The following is a 24753-nucleotide window of genomic DNA, read 5'->3' on the forward strand; positions in this document are numbered from 1 at the left end:
ATTAAAAATGAATTAAGAAAATATGTCTATCTCAATTATTAATGTTTCTTTTTTTGTGACTTTATTGAAATATTTAAAGAAAGGTTATGTTTGCCAAACAATGTACATGTTTATATGTTTATAAAACTATTAGCACACACGAAGATGTGAGCTAACTTAAGATTAATAAATAAATAAATAAATAAATCTCCCCCTCTCCTTTACCTTAAGTCTCACAACATACTGATGATGCCAAAGTTCCACTGGCTCTAGTTAGTTAGGAGCAGTATGATCTCTTAGACGGAATTCACATAAAAAATTGAAGTTATTACGTGAAGTATAGGGAAAATCCTAACTTATCCTAAACTAACTAAACTAAACTTTCATAAGATTGCCAAGGATTTAATTTTATAAGATATCTTCAATAGGCGAAGTAAGAAAGTAAGTAGGTGCTTGTTTGAAGGTGATTTCATAAATTTCAAAACTTTGGGTAGGGATGTCAAAGAATAAGATAACATATATGTATGATGGTATGTACTTCGTTGAAAATTAAATTGATTTTTTTTATTAAAGATAAATTGGTGTTTAAAAGACAAGGTTTTTTATATATTATAAGGAATAATTATTAGCCTGGAACACAAATATAAATAGAAAAATTAATATAAAATAAAATCTTGAATAGAAAACATTCTTTCACGTCGGCGGCATTTATTTTTTCTCGGAAGATTTTTTAAATTTATTTTTTGTGTTTCGTGCTAATAATTATCGCTTAGATAAAAATGAGCTATAAGAAATTATACCGATGCGCATGTTCTCAAAATAACACCTTTAATATCAAACAAAATCCTAAAACAGTAACACGCAGGTTCCTCAGCTAAATTAACTGTTGAAAGATGGAAGTTTAAAATCAATATTTTTGCCAGTCCCAGGCAGTCATATGCAGGCCATCGACGATCGTCCTGAAAGCAGTTCATAAAAATCTTCCTTCTCACACGTCTTGCATGAAAACGAAAAAGACAGAAAATAATTATACTAGCTATTGTTTTCTTTTTGTGATTATGTTATTTAACGAGTTTTTTGTGTTTATTTATTATTTACAAAACGTAATAAATAAAATTTTATTTACATACAATTTTATGTTTCTATCATAATTATTTCTGCAGGCATTTTCGACTCGACGCGTAAATACTTGCATATTATAAATAAATAAATTTCTTGTAATCGCCTTTTTAATTCGATTTTATATATTTAATAATGAATGCATATAAATAAAATATTATGTATCTTAATAATCGATGTAGGTATTTATTAATACAACGTTTTTATGGTAATTATAGAGGTCCCGTTAATTATAGAAGAATGATCACTGTTTCCCATCAATTTTATAACAAGCAAGTTACGACGTACGTTCCTTTCAAAAGCTCCATGATGACGTGCATACGAACTCTGCATGGAAATACTATAAAATACCTTTGCATAACAATCAATATTTCCGTTTTCAAAAGTTGGGAAATGTCTTTCGTTAGTTTTATAATATGTATTCCTCGCCAGCCACGAGTTTAGGAATAATTGTATTTTAACATATAAAATACAGCAAAGAAAATCTTTTACTTGATGACGCCAATATTAAAAATGTATGATTAAAAATATTACATTATGAGTAAAACCTCGAAATGTAATATTTGATTAATAAAGACAATATTACCGATGATTTTACGAAAATTGTCTTCAATAATTAAATATCGAAATTTGAGGTTTTACTCATTAATATATTACAATAAAATAAATATTCATCCTGTACTTGCGGAAAAGTCAATAAATGTCTAACATTAAAATTAAAATAGGATTTATTTATACAAGACACTGTCTAGATGATCACAAAAAGTTAATAAATAAATGATACAGTTAAATATGACCTAAGGAGATAGGGTCCCATTTGCTCAGTTGGTAGAGCGGCGTTCCGGCAAGACGAGGGTTCCGAGTTCAAGTCCTAGGTGTGACCGTAACTTTTCTGATTTTTAGTTTCATATTTTCGTTTAAGAATCGCAAATATTGTCTTCAATAATTAAATATTGGAAAATTTAGACAACCCTACAGATGCCAAAATATGATCATTTTGGCCTCCCTAGTGATTGGTTTATTTGAATAACATATTATTATAGTCCGTTGTGCGCCGCATCTCCACCGACAAAATGTTTTAAAAACATCCGACAAAAACAAAAACATTGGGTCGGGGCCCCAACGTTTTTGGTTTTCCGTATGCTATGGAAAACAAAAACAAAAACATTGTAGCTTTCCACCAATGTTTCATTTTTCCACAAACATTTTGTTTAATGTGTCTGGTAATATTGTGGATGGAGACGAGGCTTTGTATAGAGACCTAATAATTTCTAATTTGAATGGGTGAATCTTTTACAAATATTTTAAATTCAAATACAAAAGTAAGATAAAATTGAGCTTACTTTGTGCTAGACACACCCACTAAACATTTCTATTGGTATTTATATATTCAGTAAGTACGGAATTAAGTCGGTAGGCCAGCGCTGGTTCTCACTGCTTACCTCTCTTTTTCCGCCTCGTTCAAAAATTTTGTAAATTATTTCTAAATGATACTCTGACAGAATGCAATGTTTCCCCGATTTTGAAATGCTTAGAGGCAGAGGTAAACGGAGGGGGATATGCAAGGGAAAGTCATGAACAAACTAAGTTATGAAAGAGTAATGTATTTTTAAACCTTGACATTAAACCTCTTTCAAGGTTAAAATTAAAGTATTTTCCATTCATGAAGGTTTTAGGTTTAAAATAACTGCTATAAAACAGAAAAAACGGTTATATGAAGCAACGAAACTCTCGAGTGGTCATCAAAAATGCATAGCTTTTCAGTTGAGATTTTGAACCTACGTAGACGTAACTTTTTGGATTATGAAAAAGATTTTCGTAATGAGACATGGAAATTATAATAGCCTTCTACCGACATAGGCGTCTGCATAGGTACCTTCATAGGTACATACAGGTACCTACATAGGTATACATATAGTATATCCAAAAAATAATTTATAATTTCACCGCAACCTCATAGCCCGGATGCAAGGATTTCACAACTCGGATGCGGAGATCATAAAAGGATAACACTTATCTTATTTTCGAAATTTTTGTAAAATTCTACTCTATTTTGTTATTTCAGTTATTTATGCCCGGATCAAGAGTTACGTTTGCCAACTCAAGGTTAGATTGCAACACTGAGGGAATACAAGAATACTTTGCACGATGATGTCGTCTCTCACCCTGTAGTCCCGAAAACACTTCTAGATGGAAGGAGAGAGGCTCCTTCGATTATCTTTTACACCAGAAGATAGGTGGAAACTTGAATGGTAATTGGCCGACGTGAAAAATGCCCATCTCGTGCACGACCCCACTGAGAGATACGTGCTTCTCGTTTTCTCATAGTTCTGTGAGAAACGTCAATAATCCATCGAACAAATGGCATGCTCAACGGAGCTCCCAATGCCAGGTAGATAATATAAACATCATATTTATGTATTACAACCGAAAATATATTATAACATCGTTAAATCAAAATATCAAATATTTTCGAATTTTTTTAACCGTTTTAATTTCACCATCACGACACCGTAAATCGAAAGGATACTGTAACAGTGTGTATGTATTGCTACGTTTCCGTCAAATTCCGGTGTCGACCAGTCAAGGTCATTATTTATAGATACATAATATGTAAATATTTACAAATTTTATTATTCTTAGTTATATAGTAAACAAGACATTACTATAAACTAACAAATAAAATAGGATACGCATACGAGTGGAAACCTTCAAAATTTGGCGATAAGACTGAAATAATATTAAACAATGCGGCTGAGAACATTTAGGACAAACAATAAATATTATTTATGTCATAGTCTTCGTGTGGCACTTATATTTCACGGGATATTACGATATTCACAAAGGATATTATATCGGCTTAAAGATTTTATTTTTTATTATTTCCACATACGATTTCCAACTGCCAATTAGGTTAGGTATGTTGTCAGGCTGAATTTGTGGGGGGAGAGGAGATGAGAAGAGCAAGATTTTAGTGTACAGACACTATTGCTTTTCACGGGCCATATGAGAGATAATAATTTTAATTCAAGAAAAATGATCCTGTTAAAATATTAGTCATTCAGAATATATGGAGAACACGTGTTCTTTTCCTAATATGTCACGATTTCAATATCAATATTTTTTGTACACATGTTCCACCGTCCTCATAAAACATTCGCTTTTAACTGATACTTTGTTACGAACTCTGTCAATTCATTCGTCAAAAGCCTACAGTCCCGTTTTTAACATGAACACGAATAATTTTACCATATATTTAATTGATAAACAGTATTTTATATCAGTAAGTTTTTTCCGTTTAGATAATAATTTAGATTCGTGGCGGTTTTCATATACACGTCAAATATCAATTTTAATAATATTCAAACAATATGAAATAATAAAAAAACAAATAGAACAAAATCTCCCTTTTCTGAAGATCTCAATATTTCCTTATTGCAAGATTTTCATAAAATACCTACGTTTTTATCTGAAAGCATTAAAACAGTTACTGTTTAAACTTTTTTCATGAGAATCCAATATTTTTGTAAAGCAAACATTCGATCAAACCCGAACTAAATCAGCGCAAACTTAAAACTTATTAAGAAAACTACCATTTTTGTCGACGAGTTGAATTCTGTGATATCTGTTTTTTTTCAAATTATTATCTACAGTTGATGTAACCGTTTGCTTACTTTTTTGTCTTTAGTGGAAAAAAACATCCAAAATAAGATAACAATTTATAATGCCTGTGTTTACTTTACCTTTCAAAGTATTTTTTTTTAATATTCATTGCGTTCTATTTTATTAGCAGTATGTACGATACATTTGTCCATTGCTCTGAGTTATGAGTCGTAAACGTTTTAGCTCGACTTTACCTACGTAGGTATATTTGTAACAGTTACTGACATACACATAGATAGACATCACTGAAGTGATATACTTATAAAAATGTGGCCGTGTGCGAATGTTTAAAGTAGAAAAAAATAATCACCCTGATGTTAGTAACTTAATTTTTTTCTGAACAAATTATCAATTTGATTGGCCTGTACGTGTCCTAGAAATCGAAAGGTCTTAAGAAAACGGGTGACATCATTGATAGTTGATAGGTTGATACATTTATTTATTTATTTATTTATTTAGACGCCGAAAAAGGCTTTTACAATATACATGATTTATGTTTACAGTGGTTCACAGGAGCGAACATTGATAGGTTATCTTTCATTGAGAGTGTTTCGCATTCTAGGTTGCTTGCGAAGCTGGAGAAAATTGGACTGGAAGACAAATTTACTTAGAAAATGGGAAACAATACGTTAAACTACATAATACATTGAGTGAACCACCTGTCTTCTGAAAATGAAATTCCACAAGACACAGTAATCGGGCCTATACTTTTCCCTATAAACGACAATAGTCTGTTAGGTCTCCCATTTAGAGGAAAAAGACTTAGTAAGATTAAATTAAAAGATCCTAAAATCTCGCTTTTCTGGGGAGGGGGGGGGGAGAGCGTTAACTATTTCGGGTCTTAAGCAAACGGGTGACATAATTTTTCATTGATAGTGTGTCGCATTCTAGGTTGCTTGCTAAGTTGGAGAAAATTAGAATGGAAGACAAAGTGTTAACTTGGTTCCAGAGATACTTTATAAGGAAACGAAAATGTTAAACTACTAAATACATTAAGTGAACCTATGTCTTCAAGTCGTAAGCGGATTTCATAGTTTTCATCGTCAAGGGAATACCATGGACATATGTTACAGTAGCTGCGAATGATGATATTAACACTTTGATGAAATGGTTTGATGGTGACTTCAAACATCATGTTTGCCTTTTTATCTTAATGACCGTCCACCTACCTCGAATTTGGAAGTGATGGTGCACAGTCCCACAGTGTGGGATGTATGTAACGATGAATGTAAGTTCCTGAAAAGAACCATAGATGTGAAATATAGAAACTAACACAATATAGAAAGTAACATGAAATTTAAGAAACATGTAGGTAACTGTGTTAAGAGAATTATGCATGTAAAAAGCGCTAATTTCGGAGGATTATTCTACATAACAGTAAACGTAAAGAAAAGCTAAATAAGGTAGTTTTTTAGGTAAAAATAGTTGAATTGTTTGTAAGGGAAATTAAATATTCTTCAAAGGAATAATATTTTTGTAGAAGTTTACCCCGGACTATTTATACGACTAAGAAATATTTAATTAAATTGGTTTACTAAACTCTGGTACAGTCGGTTTTTCAGTGTGGTGTAATTGTATAGGGAAACATTTATAATACTGACTTGTTTCTGATAGCAAAAACACAAAAAATGATCTTTAAGTTATACTTAAAAAGCTAGAGTTTTTCCAACCAGTGAACTTTTTGTTAAATTTAAGGTCCTACCGGTTGTAATTTTTTTTTTAATTTTACTTTTTATCCAAAACCAACACACTGATTAACATTTAACCTATGATTTTCATGTATATTATTTTACTATTTCTTTCGCTTTATTTTCTAATATTTTAGATAATTACAGGAAAACTCGACATACCAACTATTTTTAAGCAATTATATCGTAAAAGTAAATATTTATTTATTTATTTAAATATTGTTTAAGTAAACATACCTACTTGGTTCCCCGTTAGACCACAGAATATTTCTCTACTATCTGGGTAAATAAATTGGTTAATTAAAAATGCCAAAATGTATGTAATATACTATTAATTTGTACCTTTGCTTTAAAATTTCAATTTTAAAAGTTCATTCTTCGGCCCCGTGGAAAGCGTTCAAAGATCGTTTGAAAGGGAGATATGTAAATAGGAATGTTAGAGGGAGGGCGTTATTTAAAAAAAAACGGTAATAATTAAGCGAAAATGACGAAAATATTTAATAAAACAAGACTCGTTTGAAAAGAGCAAAAATCTGTCGACAAATGTTTTAGTTGCATTTAAAGATACACTGTGAATTTAATCATGCCTATAGCACATTAAATAACAGAACAAAACATGCTTTTAATAATTTTCGGTGCTTACTTTGCGATTTTTTATTTATCGAGGGGATTTCATATAATTAACGTTTTGGCATAACAAATGTAGGTATAGATATTATTAAAAAATAACATATATTTTTTTTTGTACTTAAAAACTTTTAGAGTTAAAGAGAAACTTGTTATAAATCGGTAGAAATAGGGAATGCGGGGCTTAAGATTATGTGTTCTGTGGTAGACATTATGGGTATTAAAATTCTAATTGGCTGCACGAACGAAATTGTTCCGATTGTTCGAATGAGTTCAATGAATTTAACTTGAGGTTATTTCTCACGTGGTTGATTCTTTGAATCCAACGTCACATAATGTGGTTGACAGTTGCCCATAAAATTGTTATCACTAACGACCTTCTCTGGGTCAGAGTAGTGAGGGCTAAGGGCTTTGACTCGCGGCTCAGAGGCCGAAGGTTCGAAATCCGTGAAGAATCTACACAGCTTAATTTCTAAAATGACAATTAAAATATTAAATTATAGGTAGGTACTTTTTCGCTTGTCTAAATTATTGACACAATTAGATCCAATTTAGAAAATGACAATTAAAATCAAAACTAATCTGAGCTCAGACCAGAGTTACAATTACAAACAGACGCACAACCGAAATTAGTATGCTTGATGATGTTTTAGAACTTTTTACGCGTAGCGTAGACAGTCAGAATTTGGCGTTGTGTTAATGTTTAAAAAATCTTTATACTGAATTGGAATAAGTGGGTAATACTTATAAAATCTGTAATTGAAGGTATTTAATTATATAAATTATACCTATTTGAGAAGGTCTCGTCTTAATAATTGATAATTACTCTAAAATCTTTTGTTGTTGGGACAGACAAGTGGGCATCAAGTGTTGTATTAATTATTGTAAATTATTACTAGTAGCTACGCTAACGCGTAATTTCAAGAAACATATTAGATTATTTTGTACCAGCGCAAAGCAAACCGTCGCTGGTGTTGCAAGGCATTTAGAATATTTATGAAATAATTAAAAATAATAACAATATTAAATTAAATTACTATCAAACTTCTGGGATTGTTTTCGTAATATGTATTTTGAGGTTTTCATAGTATTAGGGAATACTGAGACAATAACGAGCGAGAGCGTATATAAGGGGGTCGGGGAGGGGGTTTTAATAATAAGATTTGGCTAATTTATATAGCGACGTTTTCGTGAGAAATCACCTCAAGGGCTGTAACCGCTGTTTAACCCCCTAATCATCTTCCTCCATTGGCCTCTTCACGCAGTTCCCACCCAGACGTCGTGGGTTCAATTCCTCAGCTGGCTAGGTCCACCATCATTGCGCATGCACCATATTCCGTTTCGAAGGTAGTGGGAGATTTTCAAGTGTTATCAGGTTATTCGTAACCCCGGAATATTTTTTCGCTTTATTTATTTATTTATTTTATTTATTTATTAATCTTAAGTTAGCTCACATCTTCGTGTGTGCTAATAGTTTTATAAACATATAAACATGTACATTGTTTGTACTTTAAAAAAAATGTATTGGGAGAACGGGTGTGTTGTGGAGGAGAGGGTGTGAAGAAGTGAGTGAAAAACATGGCGGGCATTTAATGTAATAAATATCTACATTGGGGGGACGGGTTACTTTAGTTTGGGAGGGTGTGATTTGTATGAAGGGTACGATAGCTTTGTTGTAATCCTAAGTGGGTTTCAAGAAATTCATTGAATTATTTATTTAAAAAAACGTAGTGAATTCTGGAACCTAAAATATTATATAACACTCCTTCGAACAAGTGTTGATTAGTGTATATATTAACCGGTTATTTAGTAAAGCTAGCTTTACACGATTCTTATTTCAATAACTATCGCCATTTAGAAACCACATCGAGACCCATATGTAAAATTATCATTAATCTACATTATACGTAAAACAATACATAAAACAGTGGCAGTTGTTAAATACTGCGCGCTAAATTAGTATTGAAAATACAAAAAGTTCTATTTTCAAAACCGAATCCATAATTACGGAAAGACGAACTTTACTATGGTGCCTGCACGAAAAGAAATCGCGTGTAAAACGCCTATAAATAAGTCCTTTATCATTGCACATGCAAAAATCTTCCGCTTATAAAGTAAGAAAAGCAATAATTTCTGGTAATTCGGAAACCGGGAACTTTTGTTTTTTTTTAACATTTATAGAAGATTTAGACCATTCCACTGATAATGATCATTCGATCATTGACTTCCTTAATACATTTTGACAGTGTTATAACATTATTGCAATTATTGTCTACTGAATTTTTCATTGAAATGATGTGACGCTTTGTAATACACGCAAGGCTAATGACCCCCTCACTATCTTCCATAACAAAAAGCAAAAACAGATGAAATTAATACACAGGATCACGGCGTCAGCTGACTCGGCACAAGTGCAAAGACGTCACGAGAGAAACGACCTCACAGATCGGTAGTATTGTAAGCCATAGCAGTTAATTATAAACCCCCTCCCGCACTGTTGAATTTTCATTTAGTGAGTTACTGTTTTATTTTGTGATTTTTTTTCGGCTTGCTACATATAATTTCATATTATATTTAAACAGGAAAACCTTATTTCGATGTTTTTACAATATAGTGTTCACAGGTGTCATTCAATACCAGAAAACTTATTTCTGTAAAAATCAACGACGTTTGGTAAAACCCTTCAAGAAACAAAATAGAAATTTAACCCTCAGACGATATAAACGGATATTGACAAATTCGTATAATTAATTAAAAATCTAAAAATTATGTGAAAGTGGTTCTTTTATTATTTTCCAAATTTTGATGTAAAATATTACAATTCTATTTATAATTATGAGAGATTTGATGGTTGAGCAATTTCATCTATGGTTTTGTTATTTCAGTTTTAAAAATGTTTTAATCAGCAAAAAATACATTACCATGTTGTACTTTGGAGGCTAGTCTATAAGAAACCACATTTATTTTATTTTTAAAATTTTATTTATTTAAGGAGAAAACGCAGATACAGACAGTAATAAAAAGATAATTTTATAAAATAATAACATGAGAATTTGCCTTATTAAAGTGAAATTCTAGTCTATAAGAAACCACATTTATTTTATTTTTAAAATTTTATTTATTTAAGGAGAAAACGCAGATACAGACAGTAATAAAAAGATAATTTTATAAAATAATAACATGAGAATTTGCCTTATTAAAGTGAAATTCTAGTCTATAAGAAACCACATTTATTTTATTTTTTAAATTTTATTTATTTAAGGAGAAAACGCAGATACAGACAGTAATAAAAAGATAATTTTATAAAATAATAACATGAGAATTTGCCTTATTAAAGTGAAATTCCCAAAAATGGGGCTTGAAGGGTTTCACCAAAACACAGTCGAAATATCATTTGTAAAATATGTAGTTTTTTATTATTTGGTTTTATTTTTGAATACCGCATGACACTCCCAACTGCTCACAAGCGAATGATGCCACTTTTATAGCATCCCCAATAATTGGAGTATGTTGTGAGGCTAAAGATAGTGGGGAGGGGAAGGAGATGGTAAATAGAAAGGTGGGATAGATCCTGGCTGTTCAGATCTGGTAAAATAATGGCGGAAGCCATTTCTAGCAACATTTATACACTTCACTGATAATATCTTCACTCTGGAACGTGCCGCAAACATCCTACATATTAATACATTGAAATAGATTCGTTTTTAATAATTACTCCTAAACATATTTGTTAAAAATTTAACTTTGATTTTTAAAATTCCACGCAAATAAATTGTGTAAAGCCATACATTCATGGTCTTGTTTTTGATTGCACGTTGCACGAATAACACAATATAATATACTTTCACAAAAATTCCTCTCCAAAATTAGTACCACATTGTCAACGGTTACCCACAATATCAACAAATGTATTAACGGCTTCTTGGTAAATTTTTGGCGAAGATTTGGATATAAAAATAAGTTATTTCGTGCGTAGTAAGTTGATATCCAACATCCATTTCTCCATTTGAAACTCTAGAACACATACAGACATATTCCATCTCGATTTTGTATTTTCTCAGTAATATTCCGTTACCAGCAGTTCGAAAATAATTTGTGATAGGCGAAAGCTTGAAGGCATTTGACAACAAGTTCCGGTTTGTTTTACTTTTAAGAAATGATTTCTGGAAACCCTCTGAGACAGCATGAATGTGACTGCAGAACGTCAAGTAGAATGAAATATGGTCATTAGTCAAGCACCAACTTATGGACGTTTGATGATAAATCATATCAAAAGAGAGAAACCTTGAGACAGCCAACCGGAATACATTATTATCGGCTTTGTTCTGTGAATAGATACGCTGTTACAAACAGGCTAAGTCAATATTATTATAATCATATCCGACCTAGTATTCATATTATTCTCTCTAATCATTTTCAAATTAATTTTTTTAATCTATTGAATATAACTTTAAAATGAAAGCCGGAATCGATTCGGACAATGAACCTTGAAAATTGCTATAATAATATTAATAAATAATAAGCCACATGTGGGACATTTAACATGTTTATACTAAAAAAACAATAACTAAAAACTGTGATAACTGATAACCTACACAGCATGTAATAAACATATAAAATAAAATCAATTAATTATAACACAATACGTTTTATCACTCGCTATCACCATTAATCTTAGCCAGTGTCGTAACACAATGTTAATGTGCCTGCACAAGATTTACTTTGTAGGCTAACAAGGAGCAATTTACATAATATTTTTTCATTGGTTCAGGAGATATATTTTTTTTTTTGGTAAATAATTAAAACACGTATTTTTAACACAACAGTTAACAACAAATATAAACAGTTTATATTTGTACTGTCCTGATGAAGGTTGAGTTCAACCGAAACCGGTCGACGTATATAAATGTATTAAAGTGGTTTAAAACAAAGATATTCTTTCATTTGTGTAATAATGTCAAGCCACAAAGTGTTTGCTTCCTTCGATAAAAAATCGTTTGCCTAAAATACTCGATTTAAGTTGATTATGACCTTTATAATAACCTGACAATATTTGAAATTCTCCTACTACCATCACAGTCAGCGGAAAATTTTGCTTGTGTCCGGATGGAGGATGCACGTCACCTTGATTGGACCCAATCTCGGATACGGTCATGACCGGTCATTAATTAATGTAAATCAATGTTTTTCAACCCTCGTAGGGGGTAATAGAAAATGGTGTAAACAAACATGGTTGCTTCAAATAAAAAATGCACAAAGTAGAAACCAGCGGTTTTTAGGGCTCCGTAGTAAGCGTTCATAAAGAAGAAGAAGATTACTAAAGATAATGAAAAAAAATTAAATGTAACTAACTTAAGGGTTATATTTATATGGGTATTCATATAACCCGTATTTAATGTGCGCCATTCCAGGACGCGTTCTTACATTGAATTCGAACAACATTGGTATCGTAAAACCGAACAATAGATTTCGTTGAATAAATAAAAAATCGAGTTTAAGTTCCAAAGGCAGAACACTATCAACTACATATTGTAATGTTGTGCGAAACTTGTACAACTGAAGAAATCTTAGAGTATGAAGAAATCGTCCATTTTTATGCTATGTTGCACTGGGTGGCATTTCCTAGGCACACAGATATAACTGCTATTTGAATTGTTTCATTTATTATAACATACGGATGTATATCTTTAAAAAATACTTTGGTATTGGCAATAAATACCAAAATGTATTCTTAACACGAAACACTTACACAAGGTGCAATAATTTACTATTCACCAAACCCGAGAGACAATAACTCCAAAGGTTTTAGATTTCTTTAAATGATTCATTCAATGCAAAGAGTTTTTATTTACTGACAAACATTTTGATATTGACATTTTATTTATTCTTTGAATTTACTTAAACGAAAAATCAACAATTCATAAAATAGTGTTTATTTTTATTTTATTTTATTTTATTTTATTTCATTTAATAATACGTAAATATGTTCGCGGTAATAATACGTAAAAGTCATAAAAAACACGAATGAATGGTTGTCAAAACGCGGATAGGTAATACCTATGTAAAAATTATAATAATAAGATGTTAGTTATCCGTTAACACAATGTTTAGAATGATCGGTAATTTGTACGTAACTAGTTTTGTGTAGTTATTTATTTATAAATACATGATATTTGACATAGACATTTAAAAATTGTATATATATATGTTGCCGAAAATGTATGATATCTAGGAATTGTGTACAACTCCTAGGAAATGTATTCAATTCCGAAGCTATTTGGGAAATGTATAAAATATTGTTTTAAAAATTATTTAATACATGCATATCCTGGGAAATGTAAACATTTCCTAGGAATTATATATAATTCCAATATCCTATTAGGAAATGTATAAAAATAATGCTTTCTGTTTTATTTGTTATATTCTTATAAAGTTAAACTTTCATTTGGTAAGTAATCTGTCTGTTATTTATGTAATTATAAATGTCACAATATTAAACTAAAAGTCTATATATTCTTACACTAAGTTAAATGTAAACAAGGCAGTCCATATGGCTATTTATTTTTGCAGGGTAAGCTCGAATGGCACTTGGAACGTACCCATTGATATCTTAAATGTTTTACATTTCCGATTGTGTCTAATATAATTTATTTCAAAAATTTCCGGGCGCTTTTAGGAACTACATACATTTCCTAGGAATTGAATAAAATGTCGGATTACATACATTTCCGTTAACATATACATATATTAAATCACCACACTAGGCGGGTGCCTGTTTTATGGTGATCAATGGAACCTAGTTATATTGTATGAAGTCTAGTCATGTGAATTAAATATATAAACATGTTTATAATTAGAAGTCTTAAATAAAAAAGTAGAAAATAGAATTTAGAAAAGACATGCTTAAGTATTAGATTACATACTTATACATACACATTTAGGTATATGTTCATACACATACACATGTGTATATATATACACACACATATACACATATAAATTATCTACATATGGGTTTCCACGTGACAATGTCAATAATCCTCCCAGTCCACGTACGTACACATCTACATACATATACATATACATACACGCAAATAAATACACACACACACATACATACACACCTGCATACATATATACATACACATACACACTTAATAGTATAAAAAATATGTGTTGGGTGCTGAAAATGAATTCGTCTCAATATAATATTTGGATAATTTATATAGCGCCGTTTCCGAGAAACATCACCTCAAGGGTCAATATGATTCTATTTATCGTAGCACTATGAAATAATGAGACAGATATAAATCTTTAAAGAAATTTTCCTGATCGTATTAAATATGACGTCGAATATTAACATACCAATATAATATGTAGATATTGACCCTTTGTACTCCAAATTATTTTTATGTGGTATACCATAGAGTATGATGTAAAAATATAGGGAAAAATTACGATATTTTAAGAAAATTAGAAAAAAAAAATTTTTGGAAAGGCAGTACATAAAATGATATAGTTATGCTAGTAAACATATATTTATTATCATATAAAATTGTTAATAAAAGAAAAATTTGCATATTATAATAAATATATTTTTTTTTATTTGTGGTCGTTTAGAAAGCAGTCGCCCGAATGCATACGTGAGTTTTTGGGAGACATGTCTCCGTACTCACTGGTTTCCCGTCTGCCACCTTTTACTGCTCTTTTCGAGCAGACCACACAGTTGCTTGGGACCTTTTCTTAAAATATGAAGTTTTCCATTGAGCATTATGGAGTGAGAATATTTATTGCCCAGTAAAAAAAATTCAAATAAAATGAATGCGTAGTTATTGTTATGTATGAAAAACAGAGCAAAAAGCACAACCAATCGGAAGTGGGTACTATTTACAACTGAATAGAATCATTAGTATACCTGTAAAAGGACCGTTTTTATTTTTAAGCAATGAAATGCATTCCCACTGTTTATGACGCCGCTGCGGCGCCATCGGTGTTGTTAGTATGTTTCCTATGTCGCTGTGGCGGCGACAACGGAGTACAAAGAGTTAAGCGTCATCCCATATTATTATCTAAAGAGAAGCGTAAAACACATATTACATTGCTTTGGACTTTGGATATATTGTTTTGATCAGTGATCTGCAGTGATAATTTACATTATAATAAATCTGAATAATATAGACTAATTATGTTACAAGTTGTTCTACCTTTTAACTAGCTACCTACGTATTTCATTAGTTTAATAGTAGGTAGTTTTCCACCAGTGGAAAAATACGGAATTTTTTATTAATATCGCCGGAGAGATACATTGATAGAATCGTGTTGTGCGCGTGTCCGGTGTGTTCTAAAAAGAGTCAATTTAAATATATATTTTTAAGTTTCTAATTTCTTTCTGTTCAATTTGTTTTACTTCGGGATTTAATTTAACTCTTTCCGTTATAAAGCAAAGGTTTATTTTTAAAAAATATTTTAAAAAGGTTTAAAAAAAAAGCATGTAGTTGACAAAATTACATAAAGCAACGCGTGTTTGAGGTGAACCGAGAGATCAACGACATAACAGTTCTTGTGTGAAGTGATTTATTGTAAAAGGCTTACAGAAAATGGACCAGTTTAACAAATAATAATAAATCAATATTTATTGCTTTCAGATTTGTTGGATATTTTTTACACGAGTAGACAAGCTGAATCCTTATGTCTACATACAACATGACTTCGTTAATGTGCCTGCTTCGAAGTTAAATGCGTAAGGGGTACGTAAGTAGTAATAGTTTTGGGTTTACAAATTTCACAATAAAAACAACTTAAAAAGAAGCAGAAAGAAGTAAGGAGAAAAACTAAGAAGTGGCAAGAAGAGTGTAAAATAGTCAAGAAATATCCAATAATACGCAAGAAAAGGCAATAAAACGACCAGAAAAATTCAGAAACTCGAAGCAAGTAGAAGCGATGAACGAGAAACAAAAATCAAGGCTTAATAAAATTATATTTTGTTAAATGTGAATAAAGCACAAGAGTCCCAACTGCTTCAAACCGTTTGGAGCCAGTGAGACTATGGCATCCCCAATCGGGGTATGTTGTGAGACTGAAGGTAGTGATGAGAAGAAGGAGATGGTGAAGAGGAAGCTTGGGAAGTACCTGGCTATTCTGATCTGATCACCAAATACGGCTAAAGAAATTTCAAACAACTTTTCAATTATGAATGGTGATCTTACACCACGCCTTACATCAATTAATCATAATTATTGTCTAATAATACCACTACCGATAGCAAAAATGTGAAAAAAAGTCTTTTGAACTTATAAAAAAATAATTAATCAACGCTAAAATATATGAAATTCAATAATCTGCACAAACGTTGGGTTATCAGTGTTATCAGGGTTATAATATTATTAAATTGTTTTTTTTCTGATCCACAATTTAACTATTTTTACCGCAGGTAAGTAACATAATGCAATCTTTGACTTTGACGAGACTGCAATCTTTAGAGCACAGGCGTCAGGTAGGTATGCTGCCCTTGTTCTATCGGTATTACAATGGAAGATGCTCTGAGGAACTAGCGTCATTGATCCCTTCGGCACCGGTGCGTAGTCGGGATACACGCCAAACGCGCGCCCAACATTTGTACACGGTTGACATTTGTCACATGAGAACGGGTCGCTTCTACGATTCGTTCTTAAGTTCAACAGCTCGGCTGTGGAACGAACTGCCGGCCTCTGTGTTTCCTCTCTCTTACAACATGGGACTCTTCGAGACCCATGTTCACTCCTTCCTCTCCGCAAAAAGACCCTCCACACAGCATCCCCAAAGATGACATAGGCCCTGAGGGAAATTATTTTCTTCAGGGCCTCCTGTGTGGAGTTAGTGTAAAAAAAAAAAAATAATAATAATTGAGGTATTTTTCTTTTGGAAGAAGCCAAACACAATATGAATCTCAACAGGTAATAATTGGAAACTATTTCAGACTTCAAAAATCATAAGATAATATATTTGTAGAATTTTCTGTATCTTGTTCAGTTTCGTGATTCTTTTAGATATATTAGTATTATCTTCTTCTTCGATGATATATTACATTGATGGGTATAACCAAAACATCCTAGATCACAAGGCCGGGACAGTGAATCAAATCAGCCTACTAACTTGTATTGGAACTTCCAAAAAAAAGTATTTTTTTAACTAGCTAAAATATTTTTAAATGTTTAAATAAATAAGAATAAATTGAATAAAAAAATAAAAACAACTTTTTTTGCAGAACTTCATACAAGTTGGGAGGCTGCTTTGAATAAGTGTCCCGTCCTTGTGATCTAGGAGGTTTTAGTGTAACCAACGGAAACAAATGTTTTTATTTTATTTTAAATTATTCCTTTCCAATAAGAGGTGTTATTTTGAATAGCCCGCTATTTCGGTATATGTTCTTTTAAAGTTGTCATTTTTTCCATTTGGCAAGTAGAAATTACGCTTTTAATAAAAATGGAACGATACACGCTTCAACAACGCATTGAAATTATTAAAATTCACTTGAGTGAATCAAATGCAAATCATCTTGAGTGATGAGGCACATTTCCACCTCGGTGGCTTCGTCAACAAGCAAAATGGTCGCATCTGGGGCTCGGAAAACCCAAGAGTTATTGTTGAAAAGCCTCTTTATCTTCAACGTGTGACTGTTTGGTGCGGTTTATGGTCCGGCGGAGTCATTTGATCTTCATTTTCGGAAATGAGGCTGGAGCAACAGTTACGGCGAATGGATTGCGCTTTCGAGAGATGATTAATGATTTTTTTATGGCCGGAATTGGATGGTACTGATCTGGACAACGTTTACTTTCAACAAAACGGCGCTACGTGCCACACAAGCAACGAAACCATTGATCTTTTACGGTTGAATATCAAAATAACACCATTTATTGGAAAACCCTGTAGATATAGAATTATAGACATCTCAACCAGAGTAGTTGAGTCGAATATGATACTAACACTAAGGACGGGTTGTTTCGGAGAATTTGAACAATTCATCAAATTTCAACGTTCATTTTAGGGTTCTGTGAAAGTCATATTCAAGTTCTGTTATTATATCAATATAGGTTAGTAGCTTGACAAAACTGAAAAAACTTGACAGAACTTGAAAAAATCGTTCACAAGACTTGAAAATTAACTTTGAAATTTGAAGAATTGTTCAAATTCTCTGAAACAACCCGTCCTAAAGAATTGCTTGCGTACCATAAGCGCATAAAAGAAAAATTTCATTAAAAATAATAAAAATAGAACAAGATGTAACATTCGAAAAATTGATAAAACTTTTCGAATGTTCGTCTAAACTAACTGTTTTCTCTTTCTCGCAAATTACAATGAGTAGGCGTAAGTAAGACAAAAGCCCGGTTCTCAGTATGACATTTGGCAAGGCCACCGCTGTTTGAAGTGTATACGTATGCATTTCTTAGTTTTCTGTCATTGCAACAGTTCCACATTTTAGGATCTTACGACAATCAAACGATGCACAAGTCTGTGTATTTGGTTTTAAAATGTTACTGGGAATCTATTTGACTTGTTTGGAAACCTGATAGTGTCACTGATAAGAGTATACGACGCAAGGCGCTCAACGCAAGCAGCAAACAAGTTAAGTATTTATTTTTAACATACAGTATCATATACACAACAGCAAGCAATCACAACGCAGAGGATATCATTGAAAAATCGCACTTATAATCACAGAAAAATATAAACACAGAATTCATCAAAACGTCGCTTTACATAGCAATATACGTTAACACCACACACATATTATCAGAGATATGTCAAGCAAGCAAAGGCGTAAGTATTTAAAAACAAATATTTTTTTCTCTAATCAGGTGAACGAAATTATTTAAATTTTATTGTAACGTTACACGGAGAAAAATAAGTACTGCTGCTTTGTTAAAAAATACTTCAAATTATTGGTTATTCGGTTAAATACGGGATCGCGGACCACTTCCTGGTAAACTTTTAGTAAATTCGTAATTATATCAGAACACGTGTTTTTTTTTAATAATATATAATGACGAAATGCGAACATTTCAATATTTTTATGAACACGTGTTCTGACCTAGTGACAAAACATTGGTATTTTACTACAAGCTTATTGGGATACCTATCAATTCAATCGTAAAAAACCTCCCATCCCGTTTTAAACAGGATTACGAATAATTTGAAGAGATTCTTAATATTTTTTATCAGTAAGTTTTCTTCGTGTAAAAACAATATTTTTATGTAAGTGATTTTATATTTTTATTTTAGCTAGTATATATTTTGTTAAACACCAACGTTCACAATCAGACTAGGTTTCCATAAACCAAGTAGGTGCAAATGTTTCACTAATCGTAACATAAAATCTGCATCGTCGTTAGCGAAAGTTTTTTATAGGAAATCGATAATTTGTGTATTTTTATAGACTTGGCCCCGAAAGCAGGTGCTTAGACCTACAAGTACATAATCCAAGGAATTAATGGTACTCCGGATTTCGCAACTTCATTTAATAATATAAAACCTAAATTTTTACTTCGCAAACAAAGTGATTTATAAAAGTACTTCTAATTTATTTATAGTTGTTATTTATCTTTATTGTGTTATTACCTATCCATTTTATTAACTGTGGGTAAATATAAATTAATAGTTAAGTCAATAAAATGCTTTCAAGTTAACTTTATTGCCGTCATAGTGATAATAGAGTGACAATCTAAAATGAGTACCTACAATAGAAAACATTGAAGTAGTTGGTATAGAATATGATAAAATTGAAATTGTACATGAAATACAATGAAATACGATTCTTGAAAAGAAAAGCAAAAAAAAGTACCTATTCTTGCTGTGTTCTTTTTCATTCCTGGTTTAAAAAAATGTGTTGTGTTTATTAATATCGTTTGTGCCGTGTATCTACGTCATATTGCGCGTGTAATAGTTAAGACGAAAATTTTCGTCAAATCAATATCTTCGATTAATCCTTACTACGATTATTTTTTTTTTCAGGGTTTTTGCAGTTTTTAGGTGTGTTAAAACAACCAAGCTAGGCACATGCCAGTTTTAAGGTGATTGATTAAATATACAGTACAAAAAAATTATAAATCAAGTATGAAATATAGAACAAATTAAAATAATATAAAAAGTATACAATTTAAAAGAAAATAAAGAGGATATAATTTAAGAGAGTATGTGAAATACATTAAAATAATTTGGAAGAATATATCAAAAGATTGAAATATAATAGAATATTTAAAAAAGTATAGAATATAAGACATACAGTAAAAAAGTAAAGAAATTAAAGGAGAAAAAAAATGGTTTACAAATAAATATATATTCATGCTTGGATATATTGAAGCGTTTCTTATAGTTTCGTTTGTGTAGAATTACGATAAAATTGTTAATTACTATAAAAAACACAAGCGTAAACTACTAATAAAAAGAATTTTTTTAACGCATAAAAGAAACAAATTTACTAATATAAAAATTCATTTTTATGGATAAGATTATATGTGACAGTTTCCCTTGATTACCTTTTCTCTTTCTTCTAAAAATATTTACAATATAAATGAAAAACACTTTTTCCTTTAAAATTTCGATTTTAGACCCCGTTTGCCAGGCGATTTATATACCCATCACATAAATTCGTGGTGATATAAGACACACCAATATAATACAAAATTTTGGGTTGTGTATTCCTGTCAAACAATTGTTATTGTTTCATTAATAAGTTAATGTAGCTAAGCAGCATCGCCAAGAGAAATAAATCCTACATATGAAACTACATTACATTCTTACAAATATTTTGGTTACTAAACAAATATACTCGTTAGACTTAACTGTTCTTAGTAAGTACTTCTGGTAAAAATGAGATATCTAGTTAATGGAATAACTTTTGAAAGTTATACCCATTGATGTAATATGAAGAATAAGATAAAATTAAGAAATTTAAAGAGTTAAAATTATCTAAACGATTAAGATAGTTATATGATGTGGTAGTCCTCTATCCCCCATCCAAGAAGAAGGTTATCGTTTTTACCTAAAGGGCGTGCTTTTGAAGATATAAGGGTGGTAGTTACGTCCTCTATAAATTTCTAGAACAGTCCAGAACATTCGAGAGTATTCGAAAGAATTCCAAATCATTCCAGAACATTCCGGAACATTCTGTAATGTTGTGGAATGTTAGGAAATAGTATGGAACGTTTTGAAATATCCATAAATAGAAAAGACGTAATCTTTGATTCAGATTAGCATTTTTAACCAGTTTTGTATATACAAAATAATCAATAATCAAATCAACAATAATCTTCTTGTTAAATAACGTGTAAACATGTTTGTATTGTATTCAGGTGCCCTGTAAATGTAAAGGTACGGATACATTTACAAACCGAAACGCGAGACGAGCCTTGAATTATGCGAAAGAAACGAAACAAATGGTAAGATGCAAAGTTGCTTCGTTTCTTTCTCATAATTCAAGACTCGCCTTTTATTTCGCAAATGTATACGAAGCATAAGATTTTGACAATTGAAAACTTCGGCATAAACAATTGCGAATAAATTTACATTTCGTATTACTTATGTTTATTATGTCTAAAAAATAATTAATAATTCATCACGCCATCCTTTAATAAAAATATATTATGTACTTATTGTAAAACTTTGTGAATTCATCAAAAAAAATAATATTAATAATATACGCGTTCCATTATAATAAAATAATATCTTATTATAGAACGTGTATATTATTAATATTATTTTGTTTGATGACCTTTGTGAATTCATCAAAACAAAATAATATTAATAATATACGCGTTACATTATAACAAAATAATATCTTATTATAGAACGCGCATATTATTAATATTATTTTGTTTGATGTAAACCTTTGTGAATTCATTAAACAAAAATAATATGAATAACATGCATGTCTCCCACTCTACCAATCTTATTTTATTGTGTTGTGTTTGATGATACCATCATAATTGGGTTCCGAAAACAGTTCAAATCGCAGAATCAAATTTAAATGTTTGCACTGATAAATTTAACAAATCTGTACAATTATAAAAACGATTAACATCTAGATAATAAGTACCCACTCACCCCACTAAATGTTATAGGTGACCTTTTTACTATTACTTTAATTAATGGAGTGTTAAAATTGGAACTAGTAATTTGTATAGTTATACCGGAAAAAATATTCACTTCGCTACTCTGTATTAATTCCCTATAAACTATAACATAATTAGCAAATAGATTTAACTGGTTTTTCCTCGTTCATTCGTTAATTAGTCTGCAAATACTGCCTTTGGCATAGTGACCAGAAGAGTGATAGATATCAAAATAAATTAACTAATTAATTGTACATTCGTTGACCTATTTTTATTCATAACAATATCAAGAAGGTGTGACATTATGAATAAAATAAAACAAACTTTGTTACACCGCTGTTTATTTATTAATATTTTTACGTAACCGGGATTCGTTTTGTCTTAATGTTAACAATTAAGTCCGTATGAAGTTGGGTCACTAGTGAATATTTATATTATATTTATGCATCATGAAGTATTAAATGTGTTTTATATATTAATTGTGCCAAGTAACACCGCATTAAATAAAAATGATTTGATGTTTTTCTTATTGTTGTGATAACCAAAAAAATAGCAGCAGACGATGCAGTTAAAATAAAAGTAGGTTTGTGTGCAGTTACACGGAGAATACTTATTGATATAAAACACTGTTCATTTATTAAAACTCTGGTCAAATTATTCGAGTTCCTAACAAAGTATCAGTTAAAAACGAATGCTTTACGAGGACGGAGGAAAATATGTTCCTACAAAGATTGATTTTATACATTCCGTCATGACCTTTAATAGGAAAATAAGACGTGTTCTTGATATATTCTGAATGACTAATATTTTTTACGAAATTAGATGATATCATGTTTTTAACAGGATGATTTTTCTTCGTGTAACCAGTTAGTGTAGGAAGTTAGGAAGGAAGAATTTGTACCCACCACATCGTAGCCGACCTCGTAGTGGGTCCCGCGGGCGTAGATCACGGGGATGGCGTTTCTGCGTCCAATGTAGGCGTCTTTAGCCGGTGTCGCTACGGTTGCTGGTGCCGCTGCCATGGTGGACTGAAGTATTTATTTATAGTTGACCGGAGCAAGTGAAGTAGTCGCAGTCAAACCCGCGCCCCACAACAGAACTGTGCGCGGGCGGCGCGGCGCTCCGCCATATGTACTGGCCCGTCACGCACACATACACGCCGTCTAATTGGCTCAACGTCGACGCCGATAATAAGATTAGACGTTGTACCTGAAGTGGAAACATTTTTTTCTCGGCGTCATAGCGCACTAACGTCAACTTATCGCTTACTGCTTTAGACGTTCGGGCGCCCAGGGCTTCGATGATCATGCCTACCAGGAAAACAATAATATTTTCACTTCCATCACAACAATTTTTTTTTAAATTAATAACCAGCTGAATTTTAAAGTTTTCCTGGGCTTTTGGCAGAGGTTTTAGAAATCAGATATAGACAGTAACTTTCCTCTTATTTTGAAGTGTGCAAAATTTCATTGAAGTAACAAAGTTCTGCTTTAAGGCGATGCCATACGTAGTAATGCAAAATCATGTGTTTTTGGTTTGAATATTTGGTCGCCTAGTAATGTTTCAGATGCTTCAATTAAATACTGCGAGTAGAATACATCTTGGCCTTTGAAACAATCGAGCATTTTTAGATAAGTCTTTTCATAAGCTCAGAAAAAAATAATGTATAAGGCCTATGAAAACTGCTTTAAAGTTCAAAATCTCCTACTTACAAACCCATTTTCGTTTAAAATTTTATTGTTTAATGTGGAAAATTAAGTTATTTATAAAATGATCAAAAAAAAATTTTAAGATTTATGCCTGAACATCTACAAAATAAAATAAAATGCACTTTTTGGCCATATTGTTTTCTTGCATAAATCAAAACAGGCGGATGGTGTTAAGTGGGAATTTAAACCTTATGGCCATCTACGTAATGGTTGTTATTGATAGCGGCTCAATTTAAAATATTACACGACGTAGTGCATCACCTTAAGGGCTTCCAAAAGAGGATGGGGTGGTTGTCACAAATCTCATGTAGACCTTTTTTTCTTTCGAAGGTCAAGTGCGCAAAATCTCATCAATCTTGGAATAAAACAATTAATACAAATTGTAAAAACAAACTCAGACACCTCACGCCGACACTCTTTATTATACTCCCATTATAGCTGTGTAGCGATACGCGTGCACTTTGATTTATTTGCACTATTGGTGATAAAGGAGATAAAATGCTTTCAAACAGTTCGCCTAATCTTACGCTGCGTATACACTTGCGAGCTGAATCACGAATCATGACGTCTAATGGCGCAAACCGCCGCTTGCGGTTGTCTAATAAATCGTGGTTTGGCTCGCAAATGTATACGCAGCATTAGACATTTTTAGTTAAATTATAACATTTGAATTCACAAATGCATACATCATACAATCATCTTACACGTAATATGCATGACGATTGTACATTTATTTAGTTTACGATAATTAATAATTTATTACTAAACACCCATAAGATCTTTCACAAGTGTTTGATATGCTCGTAATCATTTAGTTTATCAGTATTAATCATGAAGAAAATTTAGCTAATACACATAAATAAATAGAACCATAATACAATA

At 31.5% G+C, this 24753-nt stretch overlaps 1 protein-coding gene across 1 annotated transcript in view; it reads right to left on the reverse strand.

The window, feature by feature from the left end:
• t (C45 family peptidase tan) overlaps nt 1-23248 on the reverse strand; it is a 58360-nt gene extending 35112 nt beyond the window's left edge. The window contains exon 1 of the mRNA XM_089646036.1: nt 23068-23248. Coding sequence (XP_089502162.1) covers nt 23068-23184 — 117 coding nt within the window. The 5' untranslated portion in view covers nt 23185-23248. The remainder of the gene's footprint in view (nt 1-23067) is intronic.
• Nucleotides 23249-24753: the final 1505 nt, after the last annotated feature.

This window comes from Hesperophylax consimilis, chromosome 23 (assembly GCF_061612785.1).
Source record: "Hesperophylax consimilis isolate HC1 chromosome 23, BYU_Hcon_1.0, whole genome shotgun sequence".
NCBI classification, from domain to species: Eukaryota; Metazoa; Arthropoda; class Insecta; order Trichoptera; family Limnephilidae; genus Hesperophylax; species Hesperophylax consimilis.